This window comes from Thermobia domestica, chromosome 6 (assembly GCF_964235325.1).
Source record: "Thermobia domestica chromosome 6, izTheDome1.hap1.1, whole genome shotgun sequence".
Taxonomy (NCBI): domain Eukaryota; kingdom Metazoa; phylum Arthropoda; class Insecta; order Zygentoma; family Lepismatidae; genus Thermobia; species Thermobia domestica.
Window position 1 is genome coordinate 264553861 of NC_137459.1, and position 12192 is coordinate 264566052.

General features: G+C 38.9%; 1 protein-coding gene across 1 annotated transcript; it reads left to right on the plus strand.

The window, feature by feature from the left end:
* The first annotated feature begins 1337 nt into the window (after positions 1 to 1337).
* On the plus strand, positions 1338 to 2638 carry LOC145687538 (uncharacterized). Its single transcript, XM_081760999.1, has 2 exons — positions 1338 to 1593; positions 1653 to 2638. The coding sequence occupies exons 1-2, from the start codon at positions 1338 to 1340 to the stop codon at positions 2636 to 2638; spliced, it is 1242 nt and encodes a 413-aa protein (XP_081617125.1).
* Positions 2639 to 12192: the final 9554 nt, after the last annotated feature.

Below are 12192 nucleotides of genomic sequence, written 5' to 3' on the forward strand. Positions count from 1 at the left end.
GAAGTGTGGTCTAAGGTTCGCCGTCTTCAAGGGCAACCCTCATCTACTGGTGTTCCGGCCTTGCTTATTGATGGTCATCTTTTAACGGAGCAGGATCGAATTGTGGCGGATTTGGGTCGCCATTTCGCTGCTGTCTCCTGTTCTGGAAACTATCCTCCTGCCTTCCTGCCTGTGAAACAGCGTGCGGAGCGTATACCCCTTACCTTTCGCTCTGATAACAGCGAGAGCTACAATGCACCTTTTAGTGCTGATGAATTGTCTTCTGTTCTACGCTCTACGAAGGATACTGCCCCAGGTCCGGATAATATTCACTATGCTATGCTTCGGCATCTCCCTCCTGAGGGACTCTATCATCTTCTTACCCTCTATAACCGGATCTGGACTGAAGAGGTTTTTCCTACTGCCTGGCGTGAAGCCTATATAATCCCGATCCTGAAACCGAGCAAGCTTGCAACGTCTTCTGCCAACTATCGGCCGATTGCCCTTACCAGCTGTCTTTGTAAAGTCCTCGAAAAGATGATCAACGCCAGGTTGGTTTGGTTTCTGGAGCATCATGGCCACCTCTCCAATTTTCAGTGTGGATTTCGGCGGTATCGTTCCACGACCGATCATCTTGTTCATCTTGAGACTGCCATCCAGGACGCCTTTCGCCATCACGAGCATCTTGTCGCCATCTTTTTCGACCTGGAGAAGGCCTATGATACGGTTTGGCGTTACGGTATCTTGCGGCAATTGCACGCATGGGGAGTGCGTGGACATATGGGATTTTTTCTCCAGCATTTCCTCCGCGAGCGCTCCTTTCGAGTGAAGCTTGGATCCACATTGTCTCGATCTTTTTCTCAGGAAACTGGTGTTCCACAAGGCAGTGTTCTCAGTGTGACTTTATTTGCTGTGGCTGTGAACAGTGTTATGCCCGAACTTTCACCTTTTGTGCATGGGCTGCTGTATGTGGACGACTTCACCATCTATTGTCGGTCACATGACCTTCGCACCATCGTTCGCCAGCTACAACTGACACTTAACCGCCTTCACCATTGGTCTTCCCACACCGGCTTTCAGTTCTCCTCACTAAAGACGAAATATGTTCACTTCTGTCGTCTGAAGAACTGTGCTTTCAATCCGGAACTTTCTTTGGGCCCTATTCGGCTGTCCTATGTGGAGAGTGTTCGTTTTCTGGGCCTTGAGTTTGATCGCCGCTTTGCATGGACTCCCATATTCTCCAGCTGAAGTATAGTTGTCTCCGTGCAATGAATTTGTTGCGCATGGTTTCCCATACCACTTGGGGTGCTGATCGAGTTGTGCTGCTTAGACTGTATCGGAGCCTCATTCGCTCCAAGATGGATTATGGTTGTGTGGCGTATGGCTCTGCCCGTCGGTCTGTCCTCCGTCACCTGGACACTGCTCACCATCTGGGCCTTCGCATTGCGATTGGTGCTTATCGCACAAGTCCAATCCTCAGCTTATACGTCGAAGCAAACGAACCATCTTTGGATCATCGTCGCCAGTTGTTGCAGCTGAGATACTTGCTTCACCTGCGAGCTTCCATTGATCCCCCGTCTAGTTTCACCCTGGATGCTGGTGCTCGTCTTCAACGTATCAAGCCCGACCCACTTGCACCCGGCCTTTTAGCATTCGTGCCCTTGAGCTTTTAGCTGACCCTGACGTCGATCTCCCTGCGCTTTCTCCGCTGGGTTTCCCGCCTCTTCCACCTTGGCAGCTCTTGCAGCCTGTGATCAATCTCCACTTGTTGCGGTTCAAGAAGGCGACTACTACCGATTTGGAATTTCGGCAACAGTTTTTGTGCCTCCTCGCCTCTTATCGAGGCCATAGTCTTATCTTCACTGATGGGTCCAAGCAGGCTGATGGCGTAGGGAGTGCTTTTGTCCTGGATGCCCACCGTTTCAGGTTCCAGCTTCATCCATTCTGCACCGTATTCACTGCAGAGCTGGTTGCCATCTTGGAGAGGCTCCATCATATCCGCCGTCGCCATTTTCGCCGTGTTGTGATCTGCTCTGATTCCAGCAACGCCTTACATAGCCTAGCCGATGTCACTTCTACGCATCCGCTGGTCCAGCAAGTCCTCCTTACTTGTCATGCACTACTTGCTGAGGGCTATGATGTCACGTTCTGTTGGGTACCTGGCCATGTTGGCATCCCTGGCAATGAGTTTGCTGATGCTGCTGCGAAGGAGGCTGCTGTTGCTGGTCGACGCTGTCTTCTTCCTGTTCCTAGCTCTGATGTCTGCTCGGTGTTTGCTCACGTTCTCCGTCAACGCTGGCAATCCTACTGGGATGAGCAGATTCACAATAAGCTGCATGCAGTGAAGCCCCGCCTTGGAGTCTGGTCGACGAGCTCCCGATCATCTCGCCTGGAAGAGCGGACTTTGGCCCGCCTTCGAATTGGACATAGTCATCTCACTCATGCACATCTTCTGCAACGTACACCTCCGCCTGTGTGTCGTCATTGTGGTCAGCCCCTGAGTATTCGTCACCTCTTAGTGGAATGTGTGCCTCTTGCTGCTGCCAGACTTTTGTTTGGACTGCCAGCTGACCTCGCTACTGTTCTCGGCGATGATGAAGCCACTGTGTTAAAGCTGTTCCAGTTTTTGCGGCATTTGCATGTTTTGACGGCGCTTTGACTTTCTTCTGTGTTCCAGTGCTTCAGACCTCCGATCTGTGTACAATTTTTCATTTTTAGTGCTAGCGAGTGCTAGTTTTACTATCTGACCTTCACCGCATTCAGTGCCTCGTCTGTGCTTCCGTCGTTTGTATGACTGTTTCTTTTACGACCAGTGACGGGTGCAAAAGACCTTCGTTGTCGAGGCACCCTCCCCAACCCCTTCTCCATTCCATTCGGAGGGTGCACCATCACAACGAAGTAGTCGAGCTTATCCAGCCATTTTGCCTGAAGAAAGGTTTCAGGGTGTTTAGGGAGAACTCCTTTCTGTAGCGGGAGAGTGGCTCAAGCCTGACCTTGTCATCGACACCGGAGGAGATCGGTTCGTTCTCGATGTCACGGTCAGGTTTGAGGATGGCCATAGCTTTGAGCTCGCAGCGAGAGAGAAAGCTAGTAAGTATGGAGGTATGAGAGTAGTTTTTAAAGACGATAAGGGTTTTAGATATTTGCCGGGGATAGTTTTAGGATCACGGGGGCGGTACCGAGTTGAACGGTAAAAGCGTTGTCGCGCATAGGCCTAATGGAAAGCAGCGAGCTCAGGACTATGTCCATGATATATCTTACGTCTAAAATAGAGATTGTTAATGCCCATTTGGATTACCAGTAGATCTCGTTAATCGATTCGGCCCCCTGCCTCCTCGTGGCGTGCGTTGGTAACGGCGTTGCGGGTCAAATGGGAGGACTTAGATTTTTCTTGGGTTTATTCGCAGTAGATCGTTGTACATCCGGGATGATCGGTTGCTGGATTGGTAGGGTCAGTCGAAAGATAGGTAAGGATAGGTTAAGATGTGGAGGATAGCTTGCCAAGGGGTTGTTTTACTTGTATATTGGGTCTTCTGCGTGTTAGAATAGCCTGCCTTATTTTAGGTGTTATTTAGTTTGTTGTTTGCAGGTTGCTTATGTATTTTACTATCTTTGTTAGATCTTTTAAGACGATTTGGTAATTTATGAAATTCTAATGTGTTTCGGTAATTCTAATTTATCATTTTTATGTATGTATCTGTTTTGCTTATTTATTCGAATGTATGCTCATTTCACATTTTGTATTCTTACCCATGTTCTAAATACACCAAATATTTAATACAATAAGCTAAATTGAAGATGGTGAGGCATTTGGGGGTATTTTAGAGGGGTTAGTTCGGGAGTTTTTAAATGTTATGTTTATTTTAGATATTTTATTAGCTAACATTAAGTTAGAGAATTTTAGGCAATCGAATAGGAACCTAATTTTGAGGGAACAGATAGGAAATTTCATTAGCCAGATGCCTCGTCATCTAATTAGTGACGCGCATGAATGGATTAACGAGATTCCCACTGTCCCTATTTTTTTAAATATCCTCCACTACCCATGCCTTAGCCATTTCTTTATGGTCTTAATGGCAGACTCATGTGCCCCCGACCCCTTTTATTATAATCTCTCTCCTTTATTTATATCTTCTCTCTCTTTCGTACTAGCTCACCCATTTTTAGGGTGTGGCGTGTCTTGGTAGCCACAAGAGGTGAAATTAATTGTGGACGAAGATTGGAGATGAAATGTTTGTATCCATGCAGATTTCCTGGAAACCCTGCCGACGCCCATGAACGGGGGTGAAGTGTAAAAACAAAAAGAGGAAGAAATAGTTCTTTGTTTGTTGAGAGAGACTTTAAATAATGATGTTAATTTTCTTCTTCTAAGTCATTGTGTATTTTTTTTCTTTTTTTTTAAAAAAGAAAATAGGAGAATTGAAATAATGAATATTTAAATGTTTAAAAAGAATAAAATTGAATGCTATTTGTAATTTGTTAAGAGCATAAGGCAAAGAGAAAGAAAGAACGATTGTATGTATGACGTCAGCACTCAATGGAGTATCCGTGCGCTTCTGTCTTGTGACTGGAGGTCGTTTCGTGTAGCTTCAGTTGCAAGCCAGAATGGGAAAGAGATAGTTGGTGTGTCAAACGGAACCTGTGATTGATTCAACCGTGAACGTTCGTTGTCACTTTCTGGACTTAGGTTGCTGCCGAGTCGAGCTGAGAAGCGTTGATTTGATAGAGGAGGAATTCAAGGGCGATATCGGAGTTGTTATTATCGTAATCTGTGTGAGCTGTATAAAAGGACGAAACTTTCTTTGCTGCTGAGGTGTTGTTAGTCTTCGTTCATGGAAGATTGTCAGTTCGAAGTACCCTTTAGTTGAATGTTACATTTGAAGCCAGAGAAAGGGAAACCATTGGGAGCTGATTACGGTAAGTGTAAAGTAGTAAAACCCGTAGAATATCCCTTTGTCCTTGTCCAATTCATATTTCGTGTGGTCGTCTGATTGAATTCTCAGTTTGACATAATTTGCAGTCCGATTTGTTCAGCAGTTTTTCTCCTTTGCATTGATATTGAATGGCTATTTAACGTCCATATTTTGTGCATCGAAATTGAATTACTATTTAACGTCCCAATTTTGTGCATTGATATTGAATGGCTATTTAACGTCCCAATTTTGTGCATTGATATTGAATGGTTAGGATTTTGATTTCTTTATTCGTTGAATTGAATAATTTACTTAAAAATAGTATTTTAATCATAATAGTTAAAGATTAAAGAATCAATTTTGATATTTTTGAACCTTCTCTGACGTTGAATTTACTAAACGTGATTAAAATAAAAAAATATTTCTTACCTAATTTACTGAGTAATTTTGCATAGAATCGTGATTCTAAACTCAACTTGGGTAACCATTGATTGCTGACTTTTGGTTGCTTTTGGTTAAATAGGTTGATAAATTAAAATAAAATTGTGAAAGGGTAATTTGCAATTACTTGATTATTGTGTTTAGAGTTGTTGAACTTAATTAATCAGAAGTGTTGGAATGAGAAAATATTTAACATATTGTTTTTTTTAAAAGAAATTTCAAGTTGCTTGTTGAATCTAGGATTTATATTCGTTAATTGAACTCAAAATTATTATTGTTGGATTTCTATATAAAGTTAATGAAAATAAATTTATACAATTGTTTATGCGAGTTTACATTTCTATTTTTCAACCATAAAGACTGTTTTATGCTTGAATTATTAAGTATTACTGCAATAGTTTTGTTACGTTATCAGTTGAATTGATATCAATTGAGATAAAGGTAAGAAGTATAATTGCTTTTTCTTTGGTACGTTTGACCTCTCAGAAAGCCGCCCGCTGTGTTGGATCTGAAATACTTCAGTTTAAATTGTCCCATTGTAGATTGGTAAACAGTCGTAATATTGCGGATTCCAAATAGGTGTGGTAGCGTTGCTACAAGATTCTGGCTTGCAACTCTGAGTTCATCTCATTCAACTCAATTCTATTAAATTGCTACTTAACCACATTAAACTTATTCTTGAATGTAGATTTTTAACAGGTAACTCAGTGACTCACTATTTTTGAATTTGAAAAAAAAAGAAAGAAAAATAGGTTATTAAAGTTTTCAACGTTGTTTGTATTGAGTCAAGTTTTTGCTTGTTCACGTAGATACTTCCGGGTTGTCATTTGGAAAGAATCATTAATTATAAACTATTGGAATTTCGTGGAAAGTCGAATAGATCCATTGAGAAAATTTTGTTTGTGGAAAATTTATTTTAGTATAAATCTGAATTAACCAAAGTCAGCGTTTCTGTAAATTTTTTATGAAGGATTCAAATTTGGATTTGGTATATTGCAAATCTTGGTGGGTTGTTACCTTTTCTCTTTCTGTAGTAGAACGTAGTGGAGTAGTGGTAGAGTAATTGTCATAATTAATATTTATATATATTTTGTAGAAATTTATTAAATTTTGAATTTATATATGAATGTATGTTTCGGTGAAATTAATAATTATAGTGTTCTGGTACAGTTGTGTTTTAAATAATTTGGCGCAAAAAATAAATATGGCGGAACGAGACGAAACCGTGCGAATAGATATGGATGATATAGAAGATGGTGTATGTACCTTAGATCAAACGGGATTCGTATCTGGTAATAGTTTTGCGAGCATTCCTATGAGTTTGGCCCCTCCCCATAATTCATTTTTTCAGATAAATAATAGAGAAGAGAATTTAGTATTTAATACATTGGAATCTTATTCTAATAGTAATAGAAGCAGTTTAGAAAATCCATGTTTTCCCAATTTTAGTCATGTTTCTCAATCTCCAATTTCAAGACCTTCAGAAAATTCATGTTTTCCCAACCTTAGTCGTGTTGCTCAACCTCCAACTCCGGGACCTTCGGAATATCATAATGACATTATGAATAGAGATAGATTTAGAGTTGGTAACTGTGTTCCTAACGTAACAAGGCAGGTCGAGTTTCAGTTATCTGATGAAAATCCTGAAATAGTTTCACAAAATAGAACTAGGCCAAATTTTTATCGCCTTTCGGATTATTATAAGAGGGTTTCGGCCATTAGGAACTCAACACCTATAGGAAGGTATAGGACTGGAAGGCATTTACCTCAAGATTATAATTATTTTAGTTCAATTCCGATAAATAATTCAGATACTAGGAATTGTCAAGGGAACGTTGCGATTTCTGGAGTAGCGTTGAAGTATATGGATAAATATACCTTTCAGAAATTATTAGAATCATTGGAGAACAAGATTAAGGGATTTTCCAAAATAGATGGAAGATACAGTAACTTAATATTTGAAATTTTGAGGGTTTTGGAAAAATTAATTGAACAGCGTAGTTATCCGGTTGGAGTTTTGTATGGAGTTTTGTTATCGAAAAGTGAGGGTGAATTTCAAATCGAAGTTCAACATGCAATTAGTGCAAATATTTCTTGGGAGGATTTTCGGAATAGAATAGTAGATAAGTTTATATCAAGTACTGCTAGACATTCATTAATGGCCGAGAGAATTTTTAGAAAGCAAAAAATTAAATGAAGGGGTTGATATGTTTATAGAAGATGTTTATTACTCTTCTGTGGTTTTGAATTTCAGTTGTAGTGAGGGGCTGATAATCCGAATTATATTGGATGGGATGAATCCCTCCATAAAGTTTAAATTGTTTTCTAATCGATTACCTCAGTCTTTGAGTGAATTGAGAGAAGTTTGTAACACACATGCGAATCAGTTTAAAGAACAATTATAGTATATGAAGAAAGTGCGGGCTAAGTCTGGTGCATCTGCCTCAGTAATGAAAAGGCCATTCTTTAAATCTGAAAATAATAGTTCTTTGGGATTTAATAAAAAGAAAATTAGTACGGGGGTTAATGAAAATCGAAAAGAAATTAGTACAAGTCGAATGCAATTGACGATGCCTGAACGTCTTAATAGATCGAATAATCGGGTAGTTCCTCCGAAGACGAATGACTCTATAGCTTCTTTTGTGGATGGAAGAATTAATAATTGAAGGGTGATGATCTGTTTGGATAGTGGGTCCTCATATAACCTGATAACCGAAGAATTTGTTCGGAGATGTGAGTTGGAGCATCAACTTGTAGAAACTTTGCCTGAAATGATTCGTGCTCCTTTGGGATCAGAATATCATGCTAGCAAGGAAATTTGTGTTATGGTGAATTTGTCAGGGTGGTTTGAACTGGTAACCTTTAAGGTAATGGCCGACCTACCATGTGAATGCATACTTGGTGTACCCTTTTTGAGAACAACGTTTTCCGTCATTGATTATTCTAGAAATAAACTTTTGTTAAAGAATAACAGGAAATCAGTTATGATTTTTTATGATGATAAGATGGAAAAACATTTAGACAGGAAGTATGGTGGTGTTTCAAAGTTTAGTTCCGGAGACCGTGTTGGCAAGTTTGGTAAACATCGTGAATTAGATACTAAAGGGGGTCAGAAGATGGCTTCTTTGTTTTTGAAGTGGAATCCTGACAAGTCTAGTAAGTGTGATCGTTCAATTCAATGCGATATTGATACAAACAATATCGAAAAACAATTATTGGAGATTAATGCTCCTAATGAAGAACAGTTGAGGAAACTTCGGACAATGTTTGACAAAACCGTAAAACAAGACTTTGGGTCGACTTCTTTTAGAGGTGAATCAGGTGGTCATCGTTTAGATGGATCTTCTGTTAAGGACAGTTTAGTGGGTGTTCCTAAACTGGAATTTTCTTCTGTGAAAACATTTTCGGATTTGAATGGAGACTTTGATTATTTAGTTAATCCAAACCCAGCGACTAATCTAGATTTAGGATATGTGCGCAATGATAATCGAATTGAAGTGCAAAGGGAAGATTCATATGAAAGAAAGGATGGGCATTGTTCGAATAAGAAGAAGAATAAGAAAAAGAAAAGGACAAAAATTAGGAACGATCAAAAGGATAATTCAAATCCAATTCGAGATTGGAGTGAAACTGAAGAAAAGGATAAACATTTAGCTGCAGTGTTATTAAATGGTGAATCAGTTCAGGAAAATTCAGGAAACAATTTTGTGAATGTTATCCAAGAAGTGGAATTTGATCCGGAAGTTTCGGATATGGACCTTGAACAATCTAACAAGTTTTATGAACTTGTTAAGAAAAATAAAAAGTCATTTGCTTCTGATTTTGAGGAAAACTTAAAGAAATTAGAACAGAAAGATGAAACGTCACAAAGTAGGGAAAATTCGAATGGTTTAGAACAATGCGTGGATAAAGACGTTCAGGAATTCGTGAATGATATTCGAAAGGAATTTAGTGATGTAATTTCAAACAATATTGGGTGTGTAAAAAACTTTGTCGCCAAATTGTACCTAAAGGAAAAGAAACCTTTTAAAGAAGCTCCGTTTCCAGTACCAAAAAATAAGGAAAAATTTTTGATGAATGTATTAAAGAACTAGTTTCACAAGGAATTCTGGTTCAGGTAGATCACTCTAATTTCGGAAGTAGTTGCTTTCTTGTAAAAAACAAAAATAATACGCATCGTATTGTAGGAAATTTCTGCAAAGCTAATTCATAGACGATGTGTATCCGTCTCCTAATATGGAGGAGTGTTTAACGAGCCTTGCAGGGAAGAAAATCTTCAGTGTTTTAGACTGCCGTAAGGCATATTTTCAGTTGGCCCTCCATGAGGATTCGCGAGAGATTACCACAATCGTAACTCCGAAGGGATGTTACCAGTATACCAGAGTTCCTGTTGGAATTAAGACTGGAAGTAGTTTGTTAACTCGTGCGATGGAAAAGGTCTTTGGAGATCTTAAAGATGAGGGTGTAAGATGTTATTTTGATGATCTCCTTATAGCTAGTAGAAATGTGGAAGAACATAAAAGAATTTTGCGTTTGGTATTGGAAAGAATGAGGGAAAATGGAATTACCATTTCGCCGGATAAAAGTTTATTTTTTATAAGAAAATTAAGTATTTAGGATTTTTGGCGGATAGTGAATCCATTGAAATAGATCCATCAAGAATAGCAGCCATTAAAAACATACCTCCTCCTAGAAATAGGAGAAGTGTTATGAAAATTTGTGGGCTATTCAATTATTATTCCAAGTTCGTAAGTGGGATGCAGGAAATCATGGCTCCCATAAGTGAATTACGTTCGGAGCGTAAAGGATTTGTATGGTCAAGAGAACATCAGAAAACATTAGATAAAATAAAAGAAATTTTGATAAATAATGTAATATTAAGAACTCCGGATTTGAATAAAACCTTTTATTTGCATTGCGACGGAAGTGGGAAAGCGATTGGAGCTTGCCTGTCACAATTAGATAGTGAGAATCGACTCGTTCCCGTGTCGTTTTATTCTAAAAAACTAACGGAAGCCGATAAACACCGGAGTATATACGAAATAGAATTTCTTAGCTTGGTTAAGTCAATAAACAGGTTTAGACATTATCTCAGTAGGGAGTTTGTAGTCTTCACGGACAATAAAGCTTTGTCTTGGATATTGGGGAAACTCTAAAAGATTGCTTAAATATGGACCATTGGTAAAAACACTGTCAATTTTCTTTTACAGTTCAACATGTTAGGTCGCAAAATAACATTGTTGCGGATTTTTTAACAAGAGTATATGACCCATTTGAATTTGTTCAGGTTGATGGGCCAGTAGGAATGGCTATAATTAAAAGAAATATGAAGATCGCAAATACTTGGAATTTACCTTTAGTAAAAGAACCTATCGATGTTCTACAGAGAAAAGATCCGGAATTATTGAACATTATAGAGAGGATAAATTATGGAGAAAAAGTGCGAAATTTCATCCTGAACAAAGGTATATTAATGAAGAAGAGTAGAGCATTTAACTGTCCATATAAAATATATATTCCGAAGGACTTACAACGGTTGGTAATAGAATATTTTCATGATCATGTTCTGTCAGGTGAACATTCTGGTACGTATCGTACTCGTAAGAAAATCATGAAAAAATACACGTGGGATACTATTGTGGAAGATGTAAAGGAATATGTAAAATCCTGTATTCAGTGTCAGAAAATTAAAGATCATAATAAAAGAAAAATGGGTCCTTTGATATCAATTTTTTTCTGAAAGAGTTTGTGAGAACTACATGATCGATATTATTGGACCAATGCCTGTCTCTAATAGCTATAAGTTTGTACTTACAGGAGTCGATAACGCGTCTCGATTTGTTTTTCTAGAAAAATTGAGAGTATTGAATTCGCAAATTATTTGTAATAAGTAGACTTCGGATTTTAAGGCAAATGCCTATTTTGTTCCCTTTATAGGAAGTAAAAAATACTTCGGATCTTTACGAATCATGAGGAATTAAGCCTATTAAAACACTTTATAAGTGCCCTAAAATGCCTAAAATGGAGTTTAGCGCCTATTTTGGCCGTTTTGGCCTAAAAATGCCTAAAACTGCAAAAAATACAAAATTCCTGTATTTTTTAAATAAACTTTTTTTTTAGTGTTGAGTGAAATTTAATTGACAAATCTGAAGGCAGAGTGAGTGTGTTTGTCGAGGCTAATTTTAGTCTAACTCGTATGAAGAAGTGAAACGCAGAGGGTGGTTGTATGTAAAAAATTGTTTCTAAAAGTTGAGCTATTTCTGCTCAAGGTCAAGCCCATTTGTGAAAGACAAAGACAAACCATCCCTTTGCATCCTGCAGACACTGTACTGAAAGATCTCTATCTCTTTCTGTCTGTCTCTCTTTCCCCAGGGGCAAAACCAAAGCTATTGCTAAGTGCATATCGCAGTAACCAATATTCCCCTCCCTGCCGTTCTGCATTCTTGGAACTATTCCACCTTTTCTCTTCTGTAGCGGCTCACTTCAGCTCTTCTGTGATCCGTTCAGCTCTCTGGAATTTGGACAATAGTTTACACACACACATTCACAAATCAACACACAGCTCTATTGAAGCAAGAATCTCTTCGGGTCTTCGCTTTCAATATTTGGGAAAAACCAAAGTCCACGAACAGAAACGATTCATGAAGTGACGCGGTTCAGTTGACTGGAGTATCCATCCATGTATCATTTTCGGGTCAGTGCAGTGATTTATCTTAAACACGTAGTTCAAGAACGATACATCGTCTCTACAACGCATGAACAATTGGACTCAACGGCTTACAGCCCAGTCACAGATCTTGAGGATTCTTAAAAAGAAGTTTTGTATCATACGCAACAATGCCAAAGGAGAAGTCTTCAA

Coding starts and splice junctions, on each gene's coding strand:
- LOC145687538 (XM_081760999.1), top strand. CDS start 1,338: ATGGATTATGGTTGTGTGGCGTATGGCTCTGCCCGTCGGTCTGTCCTC. Junction 1,594..1,652: donor TGCTGGTGCTCGTCTTCAAC/GTATCAAGCCCG, acceptor TTGAGCTTTTAG/CTGACCCTGACGTCGATCTC.